General features: G+C 42.0%; 2 protein-coding genes, 1 long non-coding RNA gene and 1 other non-coding gene across 12 annotated transcripts in view; 1 reads left to right on the top strand and 3 right to left on the bottom strand.

The window, feature by feature from the left end:
• The window catches only part of usp9 (ubiquitin specific peptidase 9), a 36,719-nt gene extending 31,530 nt beyond the window's left edge, over nt 1–5,189 (top strand). For 6 of the 9 annotated variants that reach the window (XM_004567939.5, XM_004567943.6, XM_004567942.6 and 3 more), the window contains 3 exons: nt 376–405; nt 1,697–1,795; nt 3,060–5,189. In XM_004567939.5, coding sequence (XP_004567996.1) covers nt 376–405; nt 1,697–1,795; nt 3,060–3,296 — 366 coding nt within the window. In that variant the 3' untranslated portion in view covers nt 3,297–5,189. The remainder of the gene's footprint in view (nt 1–375; nt 406–1,696; nt 1,796–3,059) is intronic. The other 3 variants (XM_012923767.5, XM_076874725.1, XM_004567941.6) reach the window with 1 other exon arrangement.
• Nucleotides 5,190–6,620: 1,431 nt separating this feature from the next.
• rpl8 (ribosomal protein L8) lies at nt 6,621–10,862 on the bottom strand. Its single transcript, XM_004567936.6, has 6 exons — nt 10,720–10,862; nt 9,695–9,838; nt 9,466–9,607; nt 7,674–7,892; nt 7,466–7,581; nt 6,621–6,817 (listed from the first exon to the last, which is right to left on the bottom strand). The coding sequence occupies exons 2-6, from the start codon at nt 9,830–9,832 to the stop codon at nt 6,659–6,661; spliced, it is 774 nt and encodes a 257-aa protein (XP_004567993.1). The 5' UTR covers nt 9,833–9,838; nt 10,720–10,862; the 3' UTR covers nt 6,621–6,658.
• Nucleotides 10,863–13,110: 2,248 nt separating this feature from the next.
• Nucleotides 13,111–13,182, bottom strand: trnae-cuc (transfer RNA glutamic acid (anticodon CUC)). Its single transcript has one exon. It is a non-coding gene; the product is annotated as a tRNA-Glu (tRNA).
• A 4,915-nt stretch (nt 13,183–18,097) lies between these two features.
• Nucleotides 18,098–25,366, bottom strand: LOC143413017 (uncharacterized). Its single transcript, XR_013093570.1, has 3 exons — nt 25,060–25,366; nt 18,431–18,488; nt 18,098–18,332 (listed from the first exon to the last, which is right to left on the bottom strand). It is a non-coding gene; the product is annotated as an uncharacterized LOC143413017 (long non-coding RNA).
• Nucleotides 25,367–26,992: the final 1,626 nt, after the last annotated feature.

Genomic DNA, 26,992 nt, shown 5'->3' with positions numbered 1-26,992 from the left:
TGGATATGTATGAGTACTAACACGGCGATTAATCGAATATTAAGCCGATCAGAAAATTTGTAATTTACCATTTTCTCTACCTCTTGTAGTTACGCACGAAATGTGTTGTGTATTTTTAGCTTTGTATCCTGATTTTTTTTTTAAACATACAGAGAGTAAATTATCTGGAATCTAAGTGCTCAGCTAAAAGAAACTGAGCTTGATTAAAGTACAGCTTACCATGTTTGACTCTGTGTTGTTTACATGGCTGCAGTTCACAATACACACAGATATGATTGTGTTGTTTTCACTTAAAATGCGTTACTTGTATATATTTTTTTATGAATGGAAAATCCAGTCAAATGACACACTTCTCCTGTAATATTCCATACACAGCTCAAGTGTACTCAGGGAAGCCCAGGGAAGGTCAGTATTCCAGGCACCACGACATAAAAGAAGGAAGTGAGACAAAACCTACCAAAAGAATCAGCAGAGAAACAACAGTTTTAGCTTCCATCACATTTAACACTAGTTTAAATCGAATTGCACAGCTTTGAGTTTCTTGTAGATTAGTCAGAGGCTTGAAACACTATGACGATGAGCCTTTTGCATGTATTTTCAATATAAATGTCATGTAAATAATTTAGGATGTGCAGTTAGAGTAAACTACTCCAATTTTGTACATGTCCACTCTGCGTAGGTAAAGCAGATTGTGAGCGTACATGATATTTTATTTAAAAAAATAAATAAATAAATCATTTCTTGGCTGTTCAAGTAAAAGGCAAGGTGTACTGGCCACTGGTGAGATATGAGATGCTATGTAGTGTAACTAAGCATGAGAAGTCATGTTACGCAGCTGCACACAGTGAACAGATCTTTGTTCTCTTCCTGTCCTGTTGCCCAGTCTCAGCAGGCACTGACATAGCCAGTCTTCAATCTCAGTCTAGTGCTCTTTTGCCAGTTTTTGCTTCCTCCCCAACTTGCAGTGTGGTACGGCCAGCCACCTGCATCTCCTAGCCTCAGCTGTACTTGAGCATTCAATGCTAGTTACAGTATTTTAACTGTTAAGCCGTTGTGCTTTTTTAGCCGCTGTTTTGCAGATTTGTACATTTCTAGATCTCAAAGGTTGCACATTACTCTTAAAGGCGTAAGCAGCCCCTAATGTGAAGCTGTCAGTTTTGTTATTTGGATCAAATCAAAAGCCAGAACTTATCATATTCATAGTATTAAGTTTTAATCTGTGACAAAATAATGAACAAAAGCTAAATTGAAAAGTTTATAAACTCGTGATGTTTCAGATAGCTTTCAGGTCCTGTCCGTTACATCATGTTGTAATGTTGATGTGTACTTGACCTTGCCTCAGAGATAAGACTGTAAAACGATGAGGCTGATGTTATTCGATATAGCATGATAAAAGTACAAATGCCAATGAGCCTTGTCCTTTAAAAACGACGCACTGAAATTGCCTCCACAGTAGAGGTTCATGTGCACCTTCTGTTAGCTCCATTTTTTCATGCTCTCAGCTGTAGACGCCACCCACACACATAATTCAATCTCCTAAACCTTATTTACTTGACAACACAGTAGGAAGTTTGACTTTCCCACACAAGCTACTCTCTGATGTCAGACTATTATACTTTGTTCAAATAGATGAGCACATTTCCAGTTTTTGTCTTGATATGTGATTACAAACATATATTCATCTCTTTTATTCTAGGAGCCAGATGAACAGGAAGCACCCGATGATCAGGACTCCTCCCCACCTGAGGATACGTCTCTGTACCCACATTCTCCCGGAACAACCCAGTTTCAGCAGGTAGTGTCTCAGAGGACAGCTTACTGCCCATTCCCATCAAAGGATGTTCTATCTTTCTAAATCATAACATGTGAGGAAAAGAACTTGCAATAGAAAGCAGCCTAAGCTTTTAGCAGCATAACTAAGAGAGTATCCAGCTCTTTACTAAAGAAAAAAGGATAATCTTACAGTACAGTTCAAGTATTTGTCTCCCATACTCAAACTGGGAGCTCGGTCCACAGCAGAGGGGCCTGCTAGCTGAACATGGGGTTTCTGAACTTTGGTGTGTGAGAGGAAAGACTTTAAGATGAATTCTGGATTTAACAGGGACACAGAAATATGACATCTCCTAGTTTCTGTTTGCCAACAACTTTTGCTTAACTGGAAACTTTTCAGGGAGGGGTTACGACACCTGATTTTACAAAAATAAATAAATAAATCCATCCCAGAAGTGCGGAGCTTGTGAAGTGTTTTTTCAGTGTCACTCTGAGACAGGATGTTCTCGAGTTTTCATATTGCACAGGTAAAAGAACGCAGTCTTAGACAGTGGTTTCCATCCCCGTAGCGAGTCTTGTATTATCTGTTAATGATGCTGGTAACCATGGTGAAAAGTGTTTTTTCCTGAGTATTATTTCGTGCCCAAGCACTCACACAATCAGTGACTCAGGTTTGTCAGTTTGTGATAATGCTGTACTGCAGACAACTTTGTGTCCTTCCCCGAGTACAAACTGTACTTGAGTTCATCCCTTTACACTGATTTTGGCACGTTTTGTCTGTGTATTCAGTAATTTACCACACCAGGCTCATTTCTTTCATCAGAAACACTTCATCCGTCTTTGAGGTCAAGTGCAAGTAAAATGTAGACAGGAAGCGGCATGTGGCTTCACCTTGAGTGACTCTGTGGCTGTCAGGGCATTTATCCCTACTGAAGACATACATTACTAGTCATAGATGGGGATTTTTTTTAAATTTTTTTATAGGTTCTGCTTCGTGAAAGGCAGGGTAATTTCCTGTTTAGTGCATTTACAGCAAGCAAACACGGACTAAAAACAATCTGTGGTGCACATGTTGACTGTAGTGAAGAAATGTGGCTCTGATGTTTTTACTGATTCAGCAGCAGAGGTGAGGTCTGTCAGTTTAGATTAGTTTGGAGTTATTGGCCCCAGCAGCGTTGCACGTGCATAAAACACGTGGCTGTGGATGCAATTAAAGCATGTCATGTTTTCATTTGAGTGCATTTCTTATATGATGTGCTGATTTTTCTCCACGCTCTCCCCCCGAACAGAACAACCACCCTCACGGGCAGCCGTACACCGGGCCTGCTGCTCAGCACATGAACAACCCCCAGCGCCCCGGTCCGGCCTCCGCTCCGACTCCAGCCCCGACCCAGACTTCCGCCCCCGCCCCTGCCCCCGGTACCACTCCAGGAACAGGCCCGCGAGCACAAGAGAACTGGGAGGGCACAGAGGAGGTCGCTCCCGCCCCCACCTCCACCCCAGCGCCCGCCCCGCCTAAGGAGTAACCTCCCCCTCCCTTCCTCTGCTGTGCCTCGAGCCTCCATCGTCCCACTCTCTCCTCTTGCCGGGTCCCACCTTTCTCTTTCTCTCTCTCTGGCCCCAGGGCAGGGTAGAGCCTGGCCACTTCTCTCTCCACTGTCCCCACTCCCCCCGACAGCCTGCGGGAGACGCTCTCCCCTGACCTGAGGCCGCCTGACTGTGTGACAGGGGCCCGTTCTCGGCTGCAGAGGCGAGGGAGTGGACAAGAGTTCTAATAACGAAAAAAACAAATTTACCTGGAGCTGACGATGCTGATGCGCTTGTCTACACGACGAAAAGGTGTACATAGTATGTTAATGTTTTTGACTGTTCAGATTCCCCAGTAGCATAACTCTGTGTGGTTTGCTGTTGGGAGATGTTGCAGATGTTATGAAAAACAAAATGGATATTATAAATAATAAAAATTCCCCCCCAGAAAAAAAAACTGTAAGAAGACAACAACTCCTTTGTTTTATCACCCATGCTCAGCAGTAAAACTTTGTTCTGCCATCGGACGGTTTCTGGTCATTCACCTGTAGAAGGACGCATTGTTATCATCATAATTATATTCTTCTTAAGCTCCTTGGCAACCTTACGACCCACGCCAAATCAACCCCCGAGCTGTGGTTGGGTTTTACTGCGAGACGTGGAATGGTTGGGTGGACTTTAATGGTGTTTGGTTGATGTGAAACAGCATTGATGCAACATTGCTCTGAAACTCATTGCCTTTCTCTCACTTTTGTCTTTTTTTTTCTTTTTTTCTTTTTTTTTTTGGTTCTGGTAATTAATTCAATCCTTTCTGAAGCTCTAGTTAATATGCTGTAACATTTAGCATGGCTTCTCACCAGAATAGTGTAGCCCATGGGAAGACTTGTGATCATAACAACCTAAAAGCTGTTCTTAATCCACATCTCCAGAGGGGTGTTGTTTCCCTTTAGGTTGTCTTTTTTTTCTACTCATCTACCCTGTCTACAAAGAGGGCGATACTTTTTTTGTTTTTTTGGAACCAATGTATGAATAAGTGGCTTTTCAATTGCACATTATAATCCTCCAACTTCACATTTGGCAGTCAGTTTCGGTGGGTTAGACAACTTTAGCTTTCATCTATAGGAAAATGAACACATATGCAACAGAACTGCTGTACTGGGCTTTCTGGTGTATAATAGACTGTGTGGTTTGCTTCTGTCTCTTCAATAGAGCCTAGTCGTAGACAGACTTTGTTGCCCATCGGCCTCCTTTCTGCCGTGGAGCTGGTCAGGTTTGGCATCTGGCTGCGGTTTGGGATGATGTGACTGATCCTGAGCAGCAGCGAGCACCCACCCCACCTAACCCCACCCATCCCCACCTTTGAGAGTAGGTCCCACAGCAGGGTTTTACCGTAAGAATAGCGGCTGGTTAGTCATGTTGCAACTTGAGCTAACTTGTGATTATGTAGGAGTAAAGGTAAACATCAGTAAATACTGTATTTAATTGGTAACTTGAATGCGTGTAATTTTCTTTTTTTTTATTCATTTTTTTTCTTTTATTTTGTCAAAAACATACCAAATACTCCTGCAAATGAAAATATTCTGCCCACCGTATTATATTTAAATATTTTGCTCTTATTTTATAGAATTTATTTTGTTGTATTTCACTAAAAAAATAGAATTTGATTTAAGAGGAACATTTTTGTCCTTGTGTTATTTTTAAAGAAGATATTTGACTGTACAGAGTTCTGCGCCCTGTTTTTTGCCGACTTTTGTTTTGGCCATGGTGTGACGTTGAATTCTGGAGCTACAGTCGCGATGTGGACTTTCACTTTGTGAGGTTTTTTGTGCACAGAAATATAACAAAAAAAAAAAAGCATTGCGCCCTTAGCAAATAAAGAACATGGAATCTTGCCTGCGTGTCATTTTTAAGCGTTGGACAGTTCAGAAGATACTTGACTTGTTTTCGATTCTGCATGAACTGTTCTGTTGAGCGATTGGTTAATTGATAAATGTACATCAATTTGTCCCTGGACGGGTCTCCACTAAATGGAATCCACCACTAATAAATTACAGCTGTGGTGCTCCTGCTTTGATGGCCAAAACCTGACTGCTGTGAAAATGTCTCAAATCTCTGTCTATCAGAGACACTCACACTCATTTCCTGAACTGCACATCCTCAATTCCTCCCCTTCCCCTTTGGTACCTCCCACCGAAGATGCGAGGTAGCAGCCATGTAGTAAAATGAGACTTTTTTTCCCTTTTACAATGTCAATTAAATATGTTTGACTAAAAACTAAACTGTTTAACAAAACTTAATAAAAAAAGACTAGCTCTTCAAACAACTGCCACAAACAACTTGTGTGTGCAGTGTGACTTTTACTGAATCTGTGCCTTAATAAAGGCCCAACTTCAAGGGAGTCATACTTTGAAAAGCACATAGTATTTGTTGAAAGTGTGAATCTTACATAGTGGCCACAAGAGCAAAATAATTAAGTCTCTTTAACAAACTCTTGCCAATCACGTGGCTGTTTCGCCTCCATCAAGTCTCCAGTCTGTTTTCCACGTACCCTTCACTATTACTGATTTCTGGGTCACACTCAGAAGGCTGAGAGCAGGGATGAATTACTAAGGTCAGGCTATTTTATTGCTTATATACTTCAATGCATTGAAAGTTCAATCACCTGCCCAATAAGATGCCCTCTAGTGTTTAGAAGTGGTCACTACACTAAAGCAGCTAAAATTGATTTTGTTTTCCAAAAAACCCCAAAGAACTTTTGAAATCTTTCAGATAAGGGAAACACTCCGACCCTCGCTCCTCAAAGACCATAACCTAAAAACAAAGATTAAGACAAAGGGATTTGGTATAACAAGTTATTCCTGTCACCAAACAGTAAAATAATAACTGGTGACCTCAGTGTGATTTGTTTTCCCCCAGTAAATCTGACTAAATCTTTAAAACCTGATGCAAATTGTTTCAAATTAAAAACTAATTAGCCTTAACAGGGTTAAAAAAACATCTGAGTATTTTTTTAAATTGTGTTAAAGCTTTGCTGGTGTAACAGCTGAAACACCTGCTCCTGATTATCACAACTCAGGAAGAACCCCCCCCCACTATATTCCTTTTTTTTTAAACTCCCCAAAGTTTGTGCATGTTGAAAGCTTGTTGAGCAAAGTCAACACTGTCAAATTTAACTTCAGATTATAATATCACAGCTTCACCTTTAAAATTCTGCAACTACTCAGTTTCACACAAGGAAAACCTGCTCATCTAACCACCTCACTGAAATGGGGTTCATTGTTTTGTATGTGGTGTGGACTCCGGAATGACTTCAGCCAATCAAATGTTTTGGAACAGGTTTTTATTATCAACACGGTCAGATTTAGTTCTCCTTCTCCTGGACGGTCTTTGTTCCGCGCAGTCTGCCTGTACGACGGGCAGCAATAAGACCGACCTTGCGACCAGCAGGTGCATCCCTCCTGATTGTTGAGGGTTTGCCGATGTGCTGATGGTTACCACCACCGAAGGGATGCTCAACAGGCTGCAGGAGAGGGGGGGGAGAAGCATCTTTAGTATGAGGACTTTCAAAAGGGAATCCATCCTCTACTCTTTTCTTCCTCACTGACTAATTTAACAGCAAGCACACAACCAGGTATTGTGATAAACATCCTTTCACCAGCCTCTTAGCTCTGAGAATCAGAACCAACAGGCCTTTATTTCATATGTTCAATAAAGATTGTTTTCTTTGTGACCAGAAAGGCTCAAACATGGACTTTCTTCATGTGGTTGGTGCTCTGACAACACAGGCAGCACCATCTAAAACCTCAAAGCAGGTTGTTCCTCTAAACGTTTTGAGATTCGCCCGCCCACAGACTCATTGCAGTGTGTGTGAGTTCTGCAGACTCTTCTGGAAACCCATTAGGGTAACTGTAATACCGAGTGATTAGCTATTATCTTCACCACCTCTGAGAATAGGCAATCATCTGCATCAGTGCTGAGACTTTTTATGGGGCTCCATAGTAAACTTTTCTAAAGATTCAATGCCCAAAATAACACAATCTGATTATCTGCCTACATGACATGTCTTTCAGTTCAATGCATAAATACATGCATCTGTCTGCTGCTCTGCCTGCAGTCCTGTATGTGTTTCTAATCGCAGCACAGTGCCGGTACGCTCATGTTCACTTACGTTCATAGCCACACCACGGACACGTGGCCAGCAGTTCCTCTTGGCCTTGTACTTGTGGTAGGCACGACCGGCCTTCAGGATGGGCTTGTCAATACGTCCACCTCCAGCAACGACACCTTCACCACAGAAGGAGGGCAGACACGTTTAAACGCTTTCCTCAGTCCAAAGACTAGATCAAATGCGCGGCTGTTTCGTTACGCTTTCTTACCAACGACGGCTCTGTTGGCAGAGGCAATGACCTTCTTGGCGCCTGAGGGCAGCTTGACTCTGGACTTCTTGGTCTCGGGGTTGTGGGAGATGACTGTGGCGTAGTTTCCTGAAGCACGGGCCAGCTTGCCTCTGTCACCGGGCTTCTCCTCAAGGCAGCAGATGATGGTTCCCTCAGGCATTGTGCCAACGGGCAAGACATTACCAATGTTCAGCTGAGCTGTGGGACAAGGGATGAGAGGACAAGCTTCAAACTTCCATCTGACAATCTGAAAACAGTGTCACCTAAGCAACAGCTCTGTTCGCGTTTCATTGGAGGCTGACTGAAGACAGGTAATCAAAAAATGTAACAGAAACACGAGGCAGCAGATAAGCAGGTGCTGCACAGCACAAAAGCAAATAATCGCCCTCTGATTACACCCTAGGATTCTTCTGCTATTTTCACGGATGCTCATCTTTGCTTAATGAGCTAAATAAGACAATAGTTCAATTAGAACCAACACTGAGACTGAAAATTATTATTAAAACATCTTGTGGTTCATTCAGATAACTTTATCCATCTTCTCCATCAAGGACCACCAATGGAACAGATTTATTTTTAGACCAGAAAATATTTAACCATGCAGATGAAAGCTCAAACATTACACACTTCATGGTTAAAATTGCTGTTATCATGTTTGTCATTTAACAACCACAACTTAAAAGTCTCAGGGGAAAACAGAGATCCCCCTGAAGTGGGCAGTGTGGCTGAGGACAGCTGAAGTCCTGACCTATATATCAGAATAGAGCTGCTGGTTCCAACCCCATAACAAGTACAGGAGGGCAACTGTCGCCATCTTCTACTACCAAACACATGGTACTGGGTGCTTCTTCTGTCCCCACAAAGCACAAGTGTGGACCACAGCCCCAAAACTACAGATACCAAGTTTAAAAAAAAAAGTGTGTAAATGCCTTCAAACTGTTGAGTTTCTGTCAGCAGATATTAAAATAAAAAACATCACGGCAGTCCCAAACAGCTGACTCTCTGCACAACAGCACCATTATCAATGAAGGAAATGCTGATTTTTATTCATGTAGAAGGAAATACAAATAAAAGTAATCAAGTAGTGTAATTACACTTTGACTAAAGCTAAAAAACAACTTTAACAGCTACATCCTGCAAGGACTTTAAGACTTATGAGTGAAAACACAGAGAGTGAAGTTGAGATCTCAAGTGTGTCCAGCACTAACCCAAACTATGAAAGAGCAGAAAACATTCAGGCAGCTTCTTGTCGAGTTGCTCTGTATGTTGCATATTCTATCAGCTCCTATATCATATATGATCATTACTCCTGTGACTAACTTTATGACAGGAAAACATTAAATCATATCATTACATGGCTCCCTGGAACTACTGCCACCTCTGAAGCCACTCAATCTTAACAGGAACTTTAAAAGAGAGTCTGAGTGAGACAGAGGTCCAAAATTCCTTCTCAAGCTTGATTTAGACTTCTGTGGGAAATCTATGTCATAACTTGCACAGTAACCGGAAACTACTTTCATCCGTACACCTCAACCTTCCACGCCATTCAAGTCATCTTTTTATGTGTCGACCTGATGTTTAGTTACATTTCTCAGGAGATGGATGCCAGATTATGTAGCAGGTTGTGGCGTAAGGTTAAAATGGGGATCCAGCTATGGTGTAAGATCGGACGCAGAAATATAATTCATGCATTAGCGTCACGTTGTGGAAAGATCCATGGCAACAGATGAAAATCTAAGAGCAGCTCATACACCCTTGCTCAGCGTCTTACCCTTCTTGCCACAGTAGATGAACTGTCCGGTGTGGATGCCCTCGGCAGCAATGAAGAGCTCCGTCCTCTTCTTGAACCGGTATGGGTCACGGAAGGCCACTTTGGCCAGGGGGGCACCACGGCCAGGGTCGTGGATAATGTCCTGCAAGGGGAAACCAGCAGGAAAGACATTACAAATCTGTCCACCCTCACCACTGCCCAAAACAGCTCAGATTTATCATCAAATTACCTTCACAATCCCCTTGATGTAACCATGGCGTTCAGCGAAGTCAATGTGACGGAGTTTAGCAGCACCTTTCCTGTGCTTGACGTGGGCTTTAAACACAGAGCCCGCACCTTTTCTCTGTCCCCTGATTACACGTCCCATCGTGTACTGAAAAACAGAGCATTTAATGAAAAAAAAAAGTTACATTCTAGTGTCTTGTTTAATACAGGATAAAATTAAATCCAGCATCTCCATCAAACAGGTCAAAACAGAGAGAAACATGTGGCTACCCCTCTAAGCAGACCTGTGTAGTAATTACTAAAGCTAAACCTCATTGAATGGATCCAACCTTAACTTATGATACATAAAAACACTTTAAAGCAAACATTTAACCAGTAGCAAGTTAAAGAAAACGTTTCAAAGGCCTGAGTTTAAATGTGAGGATTTAATGAGTTCCACTGGTTTTTAAAAGCTTGAAACAGACACGTATCTGTCGGCTTGACATATGAAATGCTAACAGGGCTGCTACTAATGTAAAGTCACATTAAGTTTTCCTTTATGGGAACTTTAACTTAAAGCTTATGTATGTTTGTCGGTATAGTGGCTGAAACACTGCACAAAGCGAGTTTGGCTTCTCATATGCAGTAATACATCTCTCATAATGCTAGCTGTCGTTAGCCCGCCAAGCTAGCCTCCGTTAAGTCAATTTGTTAAAGTAACGGTTCAGGTTTAACACAAATTTCCTTTATTCCAACACTTACACGAGTATATACAAATTTAATTATTAGCAGCTTGCCAAATTTGCTCATATGAAAGGCTGCCGGCCTTTTAGCTACCAGCACACCGCTGTAAGTGCGCCATGTCGCCCAACAGGGACACACAAGCACGAAAAAAAACTTAAAATCAAAAGTCTGTCGTTAAAATGCTCGTTAGGTCTTAGTCTTATACACTTGTTCCGTATTTATAAATGTCTTTTTAAAGCGGATGGCCTAATTAAATCTGGATTTAGAACAGATTTTTAGGACGGGGATCAGAAGTAGACATCCTACCTAAACTCCGTTGACGGAAAGAGGAAGTGCAAAGGAAAAAGCCAAGGTTTTCTTCCGGAGAAATCACCGCGGGGGCCGACGGGAAATGTAGGCTTCGTCCTCGTTTTCTTAGTTTAACTCGGAAGTAAGCAGCGATTGTCGCAAATAGAAGAATCGCAGCACTGAGGTATTAAAACTCTATATGTGTTAAATGATGGGAGCACAATCTTAGCATAAATACAGAATAAATAAACCTAAACGCTACCTTTAAGCAATTTGGATTACAAACATTTTCACACATTGAATGATAGAAGATAGAAAAATAACAAAAAGAAACATTTTTGGGGGGCTATAAGGATGTTTATAGTAGCCTATAATGAGTTTCTTTCTAAATGTAGCTGAGCATTACACAAAAAAAGTATACAGGGATCTTTGAGTCTTTACTGAGGAGTATGATGACAGAAGAACAGCCCTCTTAAAAAAAAGAAAAAGAAAAAAAGAAAAAGAAAGACTGTGGGAATAAATGAACTCCAGGAGATGGCAGCAAAATAATGTCAGAGTGGTTTTTATGCTCAACCATGAAATAATTGCCTGAAATATTTTTGAAAATTAAAGCTTCTGACAATTTAAAAAACATATTAAATATGAATTTGCATATAAGCAAAGCTTGCTAAAGCAGAATCGTGACATTTGTGACATGTGAACTACTAAGCAGAATTTTTGGCCTGCGTTAAATGATGTTGGTAATTATGTTTTAGGGATATTATCAGTACTTTTAGTGTGAAATGTGCTTGCACTGTCATTCTAGTGATGTTTGGTAAAGTCATCCCAGTTCTAAAAGATCATGTGGCCCCTGAAGTAATGCCACTGGACTCTGGGATTCTGTTATTTTGTCCTCTAGCTTCACCATTGAAAGTCAGCAGGGTGGTATTAGTGCATTAGCGCATACCTCCGGACAGCTGAAATCGAGATGCACTAACTCTTAATGGGAAAATTAGCAGGAAGTGTAAATTTAGTGCAAAAGTCAAAATTCACCTCAAGTCCCCTGTGATTTTTCTCACCACAGAAGATGATGTGAGAGCAACAGTTGGCTCCCCTTCTGAGATCCGAGTGTCCCGCTGGTGGAACCAATCCACTGTGATTAATGGGGGCATGCACACACCCACAGAGCTGACAGTGTCCATGATAAATAGGTGGTTCACTTATTGTGATGCTGCATTGTTTTATAAAGTCCCACAGGCTTAACATGAATAAATGCTGCACACATGCACACAGGTTTTACACGTTACTGTGTTTTTGTTTCTTCTGAGGACACAGGAGTCATCCTAATTAAGATCCTCCAAATGACCCTGCAGATGTTTGTTTAATACACTGCAGTCTCAGATCTTCATGTCTTTACCAGTCACATCCGTGTTTCATTGTTTCTGTTCACTGTTTAATGCATTGAAATAAAGCAGTCACTTTAAATTGTTGTAACAAAAGCGAGAAGCGAGTTCATACAAGCTCAGAAACAAAGCATTCCTTTCTGTATTATTGTGTTACCTGGATGCTAAAGTGAGAAAGATGATGAAAGAATATTTATCATCACTGGTAAGAAACTCCAGGCAGCACAGCAACACGGTGATTAGCACCGTCTCAAAGCAAGAACAGTTCAATTCAACCACCTGGCTGGAGCCACGCAACCCTGACAACAATAAGAAAAAGGTAAGAAAAATATCATTCAATCACACTTCTCATGGCTTCATCTACAGTAAGAGGGTTGCAAGGTTACCTTGCTTGAGGCTTCTGCTAATAAAATCTGTATCTATGTGTGTCACTAAAAGATAAAACCTATCCTTATTTTATTATATTTATATATACTAACAAATTCCCAAGCTATGTGTGGGAGGCAGGGAAAGTACATACATACATATGATCATTACAGTATGATGCTATGATACATTATATTGTGACACTCCAGTCTAACCTGACATTCGTCAACTGCTGAACTGAACTGTCAAATATAGATACACAAATATATACGATTGTGGTATTTGTACAAAATACGCCATATAGATGTTGCCACTCACGGTAACTGTTTGTGCAAGAATGGTTCACCAATCATAAGGATACATACACCAAGGTTTTTACTTGATGTGTCTTAATCAGAATCAGAATTTGACTTATCCCTAAGTTTGTACACAAATGAGGAATTTGTCCTGATGTCATTGTGCAAAAACCTGTGATACAGAAATGAAATATATCATATAATATAGGCATTGGTACAAAAACATTGATGTAATAACAAATGATGAAAATCCATGCTTAGTACTTATAGATGCTAGAATAGAAATTAAGAAAATATAAAAAATCTTTAAAAAATAAAAATAAAAAGACAGAGGGAAAAATTCTAACTGTTGGTAGAAAAGGATGTTCCCTGACCGGGAATCGAACCCGGGCCGCGGCGGTGAGAGCGCCGAATCCTAACCACTAGACCACCAGGGACCTGCGACAAATTCCGCAACCTCTACAATCAGAATTTAATACACCTGACCGCCAGATGGCGTTGTTGAGCTTGGTGGCAATCCAAACGCAGAAGTTTTTCCATGAACTTTAAAACTGTCAAAATATTCATCGTTTGATCCGCAGCAGTGGAGGAACAGCGGTGAACACCAGAACTGCCTGTTCAGCATTCAGCAGCACACAGGATCAACACCACAGAGACAAAAGAATTAAGCTAAAGAGTGAGTGCGGACTCGTAATCATCTGGTGGACGCAGATGTCTGAGCTTTATGAGGTGGTAATGTTGTGTTTAAACCTTTTTACTTCTCTACTCTAAATGCTACAGATTTAAAGGCTGCTACATTTTTTAGGTGGAAAGAGTGGAAGTAGAAAGAAGCCCTGCCCATTAAATAAAAGAAAGAACCTGTGGTTTTGCATTTAAAACCCAACTTTTCACATACCTGCTGATCTTCACTGCTCCTCATTGGTATCTAATTAATACACTCTACATTATACTCTCATCTGCCACTTTATTGGGTACACCCTTTCAACTGCTTGTTTTTTTTGACTATCTAACTAGCCAATCACACGGCAGCAGCTCACGTGGTCAAGACTACCTGCTGAAGTTCAAGCCGAGCATCAACAGGCGAAAAACTATGATTTAAGTGACTTTGAATTTGGTTGTTGGTGTCAGACGGGCTGGTATGAATATTTCAGAAAATGCTGATCTACTGGGTTTTTCGTCACAACTATCTATGGGGTTAGAGACAATGGTATGACAAAGAGAAAATATCCAGAGGTCAGCGGTCAGAGGAGAATGGCCAGACTGCATTGACCTGTTAGGAATGTAATAGTAGCTAAGATAACGACTCATTGCAACCAAGGTATGCAGAAGTCAAACCTTGAAGCAGAAGACCACACTTGGTGCTTCTCTTATCAGCTAAGAACAGGCAACCGAGGCTACAATTCACGCAAGACCACAAACTGGACAAGAAAAGATTGTAAAAACGCTGCAAGTTTAATGTGCCTCGATTTCTGCAGTCACATTTGGATGGTATGGTCAGAGATTGGGATGAACAACATAAAAGTATGGATCTATTCTGCTCAGTAGGATGGTGTGGGGGATATTTTCTTGGCACACTTTGGGCCCTTCAGTAATAACTGATAATCATTTAAACCTCACAGCTTACCTGAGAATTGCTGCTGACCATTTCACCCCCTTTATGACCACAGTGTACCCATGTCAAAGCACAAATCAGCTCATACTTGTTTCCTGAACACGACGATAGCTTCACGGTACTCAAATGGCCTCCACAGTCATCACATCTCAATCCAGTCGAGCACCTCTGGGATGTGCTGGAACAGGAGATTGACATCAGGGAATCTCCCATAATGCTATGTGTGTGTGGACCCAAATCTCCAAGGGATGTTTCCAGCACCTTGCTGAGTCTATGCCATGAAGAAGGCAGCTAAGACAGTTCTGAAGGCAAAAGTAGGGAAAAGTAAGGTGTGCTTAATAAACTGTCCGTGACTGTAGTTGATCCTTGTAGCATGTTGTTCGCTAATGAAAATGAACTGCTTCCTCATAAAAAGCAAGGTTCAGGACATCCGAAACGGAGGGAGCGGCTGCGGGTACGAGGAGGAGGAGGTGACCTCTGACTTCTGACCTCCCAGTGGTGGAATAACCTTCGGCCTCTGTATGAAGGAAAATGCACACAGCTGCAGATGTGACAACAGAGCTCCATTCTGCTGTCCAACAACTAAACACTGCACTGCCTCGGCGTGCGTGTGTGTATATTAGCCTCTTCATCATTAATACAGTTAGCTTTGTCAGATCTGGGACAAAACAGAACAATAGAGCTAAAACCCCAATAACATACATAGACTCTTCTGTATATTCTACTGTTTGCTGTCCTGTTTCTCTCCAATTTAATCAGAAAATGTCCAGCAGTGGTTCTCCTCCTCCACTGCAGCTGCACAGTTATGCGTCCCTGTATACTGCTGCACACCAAGGAGGCTCCTATTGTCCTGTGGAGTTCATATCTGCTCACTCTGCGTATGGACGTTTGTGTGTATTTGTGCGTTGCTATACAATCAAACACATCCTCGGTCTCTCCCACAGTCTCCATGGGAACTACAGACAGGAAGTACAAATTTAAACTTTAATTAACTTTAAAACACACATGTGCATGCATACAAACACACACACATGGTTGTGATTCATATTTCAGGTCGGATGTCAGTGTTGCCACTGTTTCTTTGTAAATGCTCTGCAGTTTTGCAGAGGGTACTGAAATGTTTCTCAACCAGTAGATCAACAAATAATGAATAAAATATTAGAGGAATTTAGTGGAATCAGCTGCCCTTTAACTTAATAAAACTGGACGTGCACTACGACAGCGCAGACCTCTGCCAGTGTCAATATTTTGAATTTAATAATCCATTTCTCCCCCAAAAATAAACTAAACTGAACATTTTGGACTTCAAAGGTTAACATCAAATAACATATAACAATATTTCTTCTTAGAACTCTGTCACACATTGTTCTGTTTATGCTTGAGCTGTTGGTGGTCCCAATCACAGAAAAAACAGAAATCACAGCAGAAACATTGCCTGTATATAAAAGATGGAGGTAGTGACAGTCACGTCACCCACTGGTTTGTGAAGCTCTGTTCTGAAGCCTCGTGGTTATGATTTTGGAGCCAGAAGTGAGCATATTAAGATTTATGAACTAAGTTATAAACAGAACTGTGTATTTGAGGCCGATCACGTCACAGCGACGCAATGAAGGCTGTCCAAACTTGTAGACTCCTCCGAATGCAACTGACAAATGTGTCCTCCTTTTCCCCGAATTTGAAGGATGTGCCGGGTGTGTCCTTCGTGGCCCACCATATCCCAGAATTCATAGCGCGGACCAGCCAATTCCAGTTTTCAACAATGGCGGCCGCTACTAAGTTTTTAATATTACTCTTATTACTCTTTCTGGGTCACAAAATAGACTTTTAACATATTTTCAGGCGAGAATGTAGCTGTGTAAACTTCAAATATCTGCTTGGTTTATCAAGACATCGGATATTTGCAAAAGTGCTCCGATGTTGTCGGAGATGTCTGTTATCCACCAGCTCGATAGCTAGCCGGGAGCTCGAGGGTCACTAGAGCCGGCGAGAGCGGCAAACTCTCGGCACATCATTTTCAGATCACCGCGGTCTTTCGCTACTCAGGTTAAACGTAACATATAAATCACTTAGATAATCTAAAAATGTTATTGTTGGGCTTTTTTCAGTGTTTTATTTGTTCGTGAGTAAATCGGTTTGGCTGAGATTAAAGTTATTAGATTAGATAAAATAAAACTTTATTAATCCCCCGGGTGGGTTCCTCCTTGGTTTTCACACAGCTGACTAAACTTCAAACAGAAAACTGATTAAACAGAAGTGTGAGATGGTCGAGAATTTACACCAGTGTCCTGTTATATTCTAGATAGCAAGGAGCAGACAGCTGAGTTTATTAAACTCCACCGAGACAGCGGTGACGCAAATCTGAAGGCTAGACCGTCCAATTTCACAGCCGTTTACTTTCGGCCGACCCGACCTTCTGAGGACCCGACCCACGTAGACCACGAAGGCCGGGTCCTCAGGAGGATGCAGCCAATAAATTTGAACACGACTGTAGTTCTCCAGAGACCTGCTAATGAATTCATCATTTGATTCAGGTGTGTTGACCCAGGGTGATATCTAAAACCTGCAGGACAACGGCCCTTGAGGCCTGGAGTTGCCCATCCCTGCTTTAGACTGACTTACTTTTGGACCCGGCCTCAAGTGGCCTTTAGAGGAACTGCAGTTTTTGGTACATAATTGAATTTCCCAGCCTGCAGGTTGCTGTTTGAATAGGGAAAAAAGCTTGTTTCCAATAGAGCAGAGTTGAGTTTGAAACCGCCCTGGAACATTTCCTGTTTGCTAGTAAATCTAGCTTTCTCGCTACTTTCCAGTTTCCTCTCTGCTTTCCTATCAAAGTAAAGGTCTAAATAAGGTTTTTCATATCTTTCTTCTTCATGGTGTCACATCAGGAGACATGCTGGTGGGTGGCGCGGTTGTCTGACATGGCTTTTAATGAGCGGCTGGTGTGAGTGAATTATAAAATAAATTTTGGCATCCATCCTTCTTCCAATAAAAATGGGTAGTTTCATCATTTCCCCTTGCTTCATCGTTCTAACCTCGTGAAACAGTTTCTGCTTTAATAAAGGTTTCCTTAAAAAAGTTCTTTTGATTCCCAGCTCTGACAGTCTGCACGGGGGTGGACAGGTTGCTGAACCCCAAATTTACCTGATGTAACATGACAATAGACAAAACAAAAGTATGAATGTTTGTGAGAACTGATAGATGAGCTTTCAGGCTAAGTGTAGCTAAATAAACTAAAGGTCCACTGAAGCTGCCTTTAATGAAGTGAAACTCACAGTTTGGGACAGAGTGAAGTTCGAGGAATTCAGATAGTGATGCTGTCAGCATTCCACTGTGTGTGGGAACTCGTGCGCCCCAATGTCAGCCCCCATATTAGTAAAACTGTGTCTCTCTCTGTCTCTCTCATTCGCACAGTCTCTGTCTTTTTCTGGGTCTCTCGCCCCTGGACAGAACAGCTGCTTTGCTCCAGAGGCATTGTGGGTCTGGGTTGCTGTGGCGATGCCTCCAGTTATGGCAGATGTTCTATTTCCTTATGTCAATATCGCTACTGGCAACACCAAAGAAAATAATAACACAGTGGCCACGAAGCTAAAAAACAACAACACAATTTCATTAGGACAAACAGAGGATGTGTGTGTGTGGTGTGTGCCTTCCTCTCTGCTTGCTGCAGCATTTATACACGCTGACTTCACAAAGCTGTTTCAGAGTTTACCATGTGACGGCACTGACCTGACAGGAAGTGACCTCACTGCAGCTCCCGTCTCCGATTGGATTGGATTAATACTGAGGCTGTCCTCTTACAGGACATCCCATTCCCCCCATCCTGTCTCACTTCCTGTTTGTTTTGAGGGGGTTTAGCCGAGAAGACAAACAGCGTGATGGAGATTGTGCAAAGTGGTTACTATGGAGACTCTGTTCGCTCTCTCTCTCTCTCTCTCTCTCTGAGTGCAGCTGTCAGCTGGTTGAGAAGACTTCCTCCTTGTTTGGGAGAGATGAATGAACACTGGAGATATTGTCAAGAAAACAATCAAGTAAACATAACATTCAAAGGATAATTCTTGTTTATTTCAATTTACCTTATTTCCCATTAATGTGCCTGTCAATCATGACTGTGAGTTTAGCCAACTTTGCACTCTGGAGACACAGGAAAACAAAGAGTCAGACAAAATGGCACAAAACTAGCACAAGCTCCCTGCAGCACTGCAACAAACGTGAATTTTTCCATGGATGGAGAAAAGCCTGCAGACAAGTCAAGATGCTGTGTGTCATACACACATAGCATGCCTCTCTCCTCACACGACACACCAAGCACAACCTCCCGGTTTGGGAGTCTATTTAAACTGCAGAATTTTCCATCCCTTCCTCTGACATGTCAGTGCTTTTCCTGTCCTGCATCCCCGTCTGCTGTTTCAGCCCCTCCACCAACCCAGCACCCACCCATGGACCTCAAACTGTAACTAAATTGTGCTGCTGTGATATAACATTCTGGACAGGAGTCTTCTAAATGAAATCATTTTAAACACTTGTCTTTTGGACTGAAATGAGGGGTAAATAGAAACCTGCATATTCATCCGCAGACAATAAAGTGGAAAGAGCCACACGAGCTGTAATTAGAGATGATTATGACCAGTTATAGCTTCACTTTGAGAGATCCGTGTTTTTTAGTGTCAGAGCAGCAGGCCAGCAAATCCCCAGGGTAGGTGAACTAGAAAATAGTGTTCTACAAGTATATAATTATATTAGGGTGTATTATAGAAAAACTATACACTCACCAACCACTTTGTTGAATACACCTGTTTATCTCCTTGTTAGGGCAAATATCTAAGCAGCCAATCGCAGGACAGCAACTCAGTCCATTTAATCATGTACACATGATCAAGATGCTTCTCTCACACTTTGGCCTCTTACTACCTGTGCATTTGTTTTTATTTCCACAGCCTGAGTATTGTAGTTGCCCATGTCCTGTATGATCACAGTGTATCCATCTTGAACTCACAAAGCTCAAATCATCTAAAATTGGTTTCTTGATGTGAAAATTGTGCTCAAATAATAGAATTCCATCAAGGATGTGCAGCTAACAAATCTGCAGCAACTGTGTGATGGACCAAAATCTTTAAGGAGTGTTTCCAGCACCTAGTTTAATGCAAGCCATGAAAACTTAAAAGAATTTTGAAGTCAAAGGGGGATTCAACCCACTACTAGCAAGGAGTGAAGTATAAATACGGATTAAACAGGGTTGAAGCTCATTGATGACCGTCCACATGGACTCCGGTTTTTTGTCTCCGACCTGCCTCCTCTAGGCTGCTTCCCAGTCAGGTCCATTTAGTTTAAAGCAACATAAGCCCCGTGTTGAATGTTGAGTGTATACCAATCACATTGACGAATACTGATTCAGCACTCAACTTAAACCTGCCTCTTGTTTAATGTCTTGACACTGATTGATTATTTTTTTCTTCCTGTATGATAGGGGTTACATTTTTAAATTGTCACTCCACAGTTTGACATCTTGTATAATCTGCTGATTTACAAAAAAAAAACAACCCACATAGGACAAGATGTTAATTAACTGCCACGCTACGCAGCGTGCAGATTACAGTGTCAGTATGTAGAGTGGGGACGGGAACACGGTGCATTAAATTAACCTTCACTTTGACAAATTAGAGGGTCTCGTCACTGACTGGGACCCTCTTCTATTCCTTCAACCTACAGCTTTCTTGGGGTGGAAAATGATTATGTCAGCGTTAAAGGTATTAAAGACACTGCAGTGGGATGTTTTCACTGCAAAAACACTCTCACGTTAGCAGCTGTGTCGTCTCCCACAGACAGGTTTCCAACTGTTGATTCATTAACACGCTCCGCTGGAGATGGAGCGCTCTCTCTCTCTCCTGATGCGAAGCGTTGTGTTGGAGAACTGTTTGTCCTCTACGCTGTGGTCGTCGCGTACTGTCACACAGAGATGCGCACAGCTGTACTTCATCAGGAGGAAGTGCCACGAGGCTTCTGGCCACATCACACAGCTCATCTTAGACCGTTTTTGCTTTGGCTATTTTTTTGCTTTTTAAGAGTCTAACTACTCTCCATATTTCCAAATCCACCACAGTGAGTTAGTAAATGAGTAAATGACCTGCGGCACGATACCGCTGTTGGCAGGGCAACATACAGTTTTTGTGCTTTTGATTTGAAGGTTTAGAGCTCAACAGCAAAACGTAGAGACTTATGTTTTTTTAATTTTAACCATCTATCTGTTCATGTTCCTGGCAGCCATCATGACTGCATGTCTAATAGCTTCATGTATCACTTAACCTGTCAAGCACACGCATTCCTCCTGCCATGCTTTGCTAGTACAATTAGATTCATTGTCCAGCACACAATTGATCATTTGTTTATTTACTGAACAGAGGCTGAACAGCAGGTTGGTTACTTTTAAGACTTTTACATTAGAGACAGAATCAGTCTGGTTATATCGTTTTTTTTCTGGTAGGTTTCAACTACTTCAAGGACTTGTAACCCTTAACTGAACACAAACTTCGGGTAATTCTGTGTCATGAAGCAATTCAAAAGTAAAACTATCAAAGGGAAACATCAGGGCCCTATTTCAGGAAGCCGGTTTAGTGGAAAAACTGAGTAAGTATACCCTGAGTTAACGAAAACTCTGGGTTTTCAGTTTCACAAAGCGAGTTCAGATGAAGCCTCAGTGAGTCACTATGACGACACACTCCGTGAAGCTAACCTGCCCCCTAGCAGGTTTACTACAACTAACCCTGACTGTCTCCGCCCCTTTGTCGGAAACCTGACAGTAGGAAGTGTCGGACATGGCGTGCCCCTTCCTTGAAGAGCCAGTAGATCGTGAAGCCCAAATTCTCCGCAGAGCTCTCCGCCGGGAGAGAGTGATCAGAGCGCGTTTGGACATTTTATCATTTCCTGATGATTTTCTGTGCGAACGTTACCGTTTCTCAGCACAATCTATAAGTTATTTGGATAACATCCTCAGGCCATATATTACGCATGTGACACATCGCGGACATGCTCTCAGTTCATTACATATTATTTGTATTGCACTTCGGTTTTTTGCAAACGGGAGCTTTCTGTATAATATTGGTGACGCTGAGCACGTTTCCAAGGCTACCGTCTGTCGGGCAGTCAGGAATGTTACAGTTGCACTGAAACGTCTCCTGTACTCGTTTGTGGTGTTCCCCGGTCATAGACCCACAAGATTTATCAAAGAGGGATGCCACAAAGTTGTAGGTAGCAGGATGAACAAAACTTAATTTATGATGTGGTGATACTTGAACTACTACTTAAATTTTACATTTATTTTCACGGTTCCCAGGCGTGATTGGCTGTATAGATGGCACTCACATTCCAATCATTGCTCCTTCAGTAAATGAAGGAGACTATGTGAACAGGAAGTCTTTCCACAGCATTAATGTACAGGTACATAGTTCCCTGTAGCATTTCAAACTAACAAATTATTTCATTATAGTAATGGATGCTAATTTGTGTTCTCTGCACTGTGAAGATCATATGTGATGCTGCCAACATTATCACAAATGTGGAAGCCAAGTGGCCAGGCTCTGTCCATGACTCACAAATATTCCGTGAATGTACACTGAGCACAAAATTTGGACATGGTGAGTTGAAAATACTTTAAAATATATAAAGACCAATTGCTACAGGGACATTTGAACTGAAGTGTATCCTTCTGTCTTAGGAGAGTTCACTGGCTACTTGCTTGGTGATAGGGGGTATCCATGTTTACCCTATTTGCTTACCCCTTACCCTGACCCTGAACCGGGCCCACAGCAGCGATATAATCTGGCTAATTGCAGGACAAGAGCCAGAATTGAAATGACTATCGGAATGCTTAAGGCCCGGTTCCAGTGACTGCAAAGACTCAGGGTCACCCCAGAAAGGGCATGTGACATTATTGTGGCATGTGTGATTCTTCACAACATTGCCACAATTAGAGGAGAACACTGTCCTTCTGAACCAAACAGCAGTGATCCAAACCATGAACATCCTGACCCTCCCACGGACATACAAGATGGAAGCGCAGTCAGAGACACCATATGTCACAATCATTTCTTTTGACCCATCACCTCAACATGTTGAAAGAAGAATAAACAGATTTTTTTGTTCAACTGGCTTTATTGGTCACCTGTGTTTCCTGTACACAAAGTATTAAAAGATGTAAACCTCATAAAGTGTCTCTGTTGCTTCCTCCTCTGTAACAGCTGTCAATGTTTCTTCATTATTTTCCTGTAGTAAAGAAATAAACAACATTGCTGTTCTACTGTAAACTCATATAATCTGTGGAGTATTACTCACAACTGCATGTTGGTCTGGCTCAACAGGAGGCTGCACCAGATGCAGTACACCACCACCATCAACTGATAGAATATGAGGTTTATACAGGTCACTTATAACTTACAAGGGACCAAATGGCAATTAACAAACATATAGCACTCAGCTTACACTTCATTGTCATTATACTCTCAAAGACAACCAAGACTGAGGGAAGGCAAAATCAGTAGGAAAATAACTTCACTACAAACAAATTCATTATGGTGAAGAGTTTATCAAATGAATGAGTAGCACTGCAAAGGTGACTGTGAAGAAAGGATGTATGCACATCATGTATTATTTTGAATTTACCCCCTATGTAGGCACTTGTGTCTTGCGGGGTTATTGACTCAGAGGATGTCCCCACAGAGATGCCTTCAGCCACAGGGCGCCCACTGTTTTGGCTGAGGGCCAACTGCTCAGCCTCTGTGAGTGGTGGTGGTGGAGGACCCCCACCTGTTTTTCGGGCCTCCGCTTTTTTTCTGTTGGCTATAACGGGGTCACATTTGAGCATACAGAGCAAGTGCTTACAGAAAGAAAATTAATGTAGCCTCTAACTGCAATTGATTTACATGGGACAAACAGACCAAGCACTATGGCTCATAATACAATTACACCTTACCTGTTTGGACTATATTTTTATATTTCATTTTTACTTGCTGCCAGGCACGTTTGGGGCCTGTTGGGTTGCACCTGCGCTCACATCACATCACAACATAAAATGTATAAAATAACAAATAAAATAACATATGATAAAATAACGTGTTAAATGGGTGGAAATCCCTAGATCAATGTTTAAATTAACACTCACGCATTGACTCTGTCGGCTATGTTTTGCCATGAATGCTCACTTTCTTTTGCAGCTGAGGCTGTTACACCTTTTTTTCTGCAAAATTTGCATGTTATCGGCATATGCTGCCATCAGAATTTCGGCCTCAAGCGCTGTAAAATACATTGACCGCGCCTTCTTTCCCTCCGTCTCCATGGTGACTCGCTTACTCTGTGCTCCTCTTATCAGGGCTTTATGTATCCTCTAGGGGTGCAACGATACACAAAATTCACGGTTCGGTTCGGTTCAATACTTTGGTGTCACGGTTCGATATTTTTTCGATACAAAAAAATGTTCATGCCTTTTTAATTTGTCATTTATTAAAATTATAAATATATATTTTAACTCAAAAGTACAGTTTTTAAATTTAACCCTAACCCTTGTGCGCGTTTTTTATTTTGACAGCGAATGCGCACCTGCGGACCACTTATGTGCAGCCCTGGTTATTTAGCTCGTCATATTGCAGCCACAGAAATTCTTTTGTCCATGAAACCATGAAGCTGCACTTTCTTTTTGCCTTATAGTCTGATTTGTCATAACTTCTCCGTTTTGTGGTAAGCTTTTCTTTGGCTGTCACTTCTTCACCCTGACCTGTCTTATTTGGCTCAGAAGAAATGAAATATATATCCTCCTGCTTTTACACACGCACTCACATAAGCTCAGCGATTCTCTGCGCGATCAACCTCTCACATGTTTAAGCTTGCTGCGGGAGATTTCACTTGTCATGTTTGCATAGTGAGCTAACGATTAATAAGACGATGTCAGAGGAATTGGTGCACAAATTTTCATCACTCACAGATCAGTGCTGTCGCTCTCTATACACAGTTCGCACATTGCAAAGTGAAAGCAAAAAAACAAGCGCAAATTCAAACGCGATTTCAATATGTCACATATTGACAGTGGCTCACCGATGCCAATGACATAATTACCCAGCTACATTTCTGAAAGAATGCAAAAGCATTGACATATATTTTTCTTCCTACAATAGCCCGACGGGCAGGGAAGAGATAGATTTTGGTAGCCCGACTGAAAAAAATCGCTAGCCCCAGGACGTCAGGCTAGCGATATTGCAAGCCCTGTATCTGATTGAGGAATCACTCATCTTTGGAAAAGAGAGTTTATTACAGAGAAATGTCTCTTTCCAAAATAAAAGCTATACTATCCGCTTCTTCTGGGCTATATTCTCAGCAGCATAAGGAGAATCATGTGCTAACAGCTGTCTAAATGACTCGGCTAAAGTTAGTAGCATGCTTGTTGTTTTTGTCTTTGCACTAGGATGATGTCGGCGTAAATGTGCAGTCATATTCGTTGTGTTCCCACTAGTGCTTTCAGGTTAATCTCGTTGAAATGACCTTAACGCCACAACACGGCAAATCTCCGTTAACGAGCTACCGCCGATCGCCCTGTGCATGGGGCTAGACGGCCAACACGTTAACGAGCTAACTGCGCTAACACACTAGCTCCCACCCATGTAATTGAGCATTGCACGGCACATCCAACATACTGTTTTACTTTAGTCCATGACTCGCTTACCTTCAGGGTCATACGTCACATGAAAACCAAAATAATTCCAAACGCCAGATCTGGAGAGCTTAACTTCTGTCTTGCTAGCTTGCCCTGCGCTCTTCCTTCTGACTATGCTGTCTGTGTTGAGCACTCAGTGGATCTGCGCTCGACAGTGCAGCCTAGGCGGAGTAGTCGAACGCAGATTCACTGAGCGCTCAACACAGACAGCATCGTCAGAAGGAAAGTTGATAAAATAAATTACAAATGTTGTATTGTTCGATACATATGCATACCGAACCGAAAGCACTGTATCGAACGGTTCAATATCGATACGAATATCGTTGCACCCCTAGTATCCTCGTCCGCGCGCTTCACTTGGGGTTAGAGCAACTCCGCGTTGATTGAACTACTTGTTATCAGCCTTTCTGAAACCGAATATTCCGAGTTGGACAGTTCGGGGTTACTCAACCCTGAGTATCGTTTTTCACTCTGAGTTTTCTAAACCGGCTTCCTGAAATAGGGCCCTGGGGCTGAAAAAATCTACTTAAACCTGAAGATAACAAAAACAAAACAAAAGCAAACAAAAAACCCCAAAACCTGCAGTTACTTTATTGGCCACTAGAGGCTGGCTCCCAAACCAAAAGGCAGTCAGTCACCTAAGACTCCTGTGTTAAAATGCTCCACATTACAGCATTACAAAGGGATAAAAACTGTTTTTATATCCATATACTGGGGCGTGGGGCGTGGGCACTTTGATTGACAGGTGTGTCACTCAACTTCTGTGGTGTTTGGTGCCTTTGGGAGCATTTTTAATACAAATATGGTAAATGGCCTGTATTTGTATAGCGCTTTACTTAGTCTCAATGGACCCCAAAGCGCTTTACACTACATTCAGTCACCCACCCATTCACACACTGGTGATGGCAAGCTACATTGTAGCCACAGCTGCCCTGGGGCGCACTGACAGAGGCGAGGCTGCCGGACACTGGCGCCACCAGGCCCTCTGACCACCATCAGTAGGCAACAGGTGAAGTGTCTTGTCCAAGCACATCTACTGCTAATAATGATAGTACCCGTATGACACAGTATATGGCTATGGTCTGTGTTTCATGTAGTGTGAGCAGGAATCTGAGATATCTTTTTCCTCAGTGTCGAACCAGTTCAGTCAAAATCCTCCAGAGATCTCGCTGCCCTGGTCCCTCTTTAGGGTGCTTTGAGAGTCATGTGACTCTGAGGAATGAGGAAGCCTTAGAATTGTCTTTAACCCCATCAGACAGTTTTCCTTGTCTTCACCAGTGTGGTTGTTCCATAAACAAAAACATTTTTGTTTATGTCCGTGTCCAATAACTTGTCAGGTACGTACTTCTGGCAGACCATAGTGACTGGTTAGTTTTACTTATTTTTACTCAGTCTTACTCATTCTGGGAGTTGTTTTTAAAGCACTTTTAGTTCTTTCAGAGAAACTCCCAGTAAAAGGTCTGTGATTACATAGTAACCCAAGGTCAAAGTTCACGACACTAACCACTGTTTCCCCTCAGCTGATTTTGGTTGTAAATACCTCGGTAACCATGGCGACTGCACCAAACTTCCTCTGTGCTCTTCCACAGCAGGGATGGAGGTTTTGGTGCAACACTGGACAGCTGATGGCTCATGTTTGTGCCTCGCCCTCTTCCCGTTGTCACAGGATGTTCGTCTATGTCAAGGTCTTCCCTTTGTAACAACATCAAAATAAAAGCACGACATGCCGACCTTGGGTCAGAATAAGAGTTGAACTCTTCATCTTTTTGTCAGTGAGAAAAACAACATCCTGAACATGCTTTACTAAAACACACACATTCCTGTATCTCTGTTTTCCTGCCTCCCTCAATCTCTCCTAAGCAGCCGCTCATTGTTTTATCTTTCTTCTTCAAAGCAGAAGTTAATGAGTAAAGCCCCATCTTTGCTTCCTCTTAACTAGACA

This window comes from Maylandia zebra, linkage group LG16 (assembly GCF_041146795.1).
Source record: "Maylandia zebra isolate NMK-2024a linkage group LG16, Mzebra_GT3a, whole genome shotgun sequence".
Classification (NCBI taxonomy): Eukaryota; Metazoa; Chordata; class Actinopteri; order Cichliformes; family Cichlidae; genus Maylandia; species Maylandia zebra.
The sequence above is the reverse complement of the archived record's forward strand: the minus strand, read 5'-3'. Positions and strand labels throughout refer to the sequence as shown.

Bases quoted from the DNA above. Each gene is read 5' to 3' on its own strand.
- rpl8 (XM_004567936.6), bottom strand. From the start codon at position 9,832: ATGGGACGTGTAATCAGGGGACAGAGAAAAGGTGCGGGCTCTGTGTTT. The intron at 9,608-9,694 runs GTAATTTGATGA...TTCCCCTTGCAG, and splicing joins ACATCAAGGGGATTGTGAAG to GACATTATCCACGACCCTGG. The intron at 7,582-7,673 runs GTAAGAAAGCGT...TCTGTGGTGAAG, and splicing joins TGCCAACAGAGCCGTCGTTG to GTGTCGTTGCTGGAGGTGGA.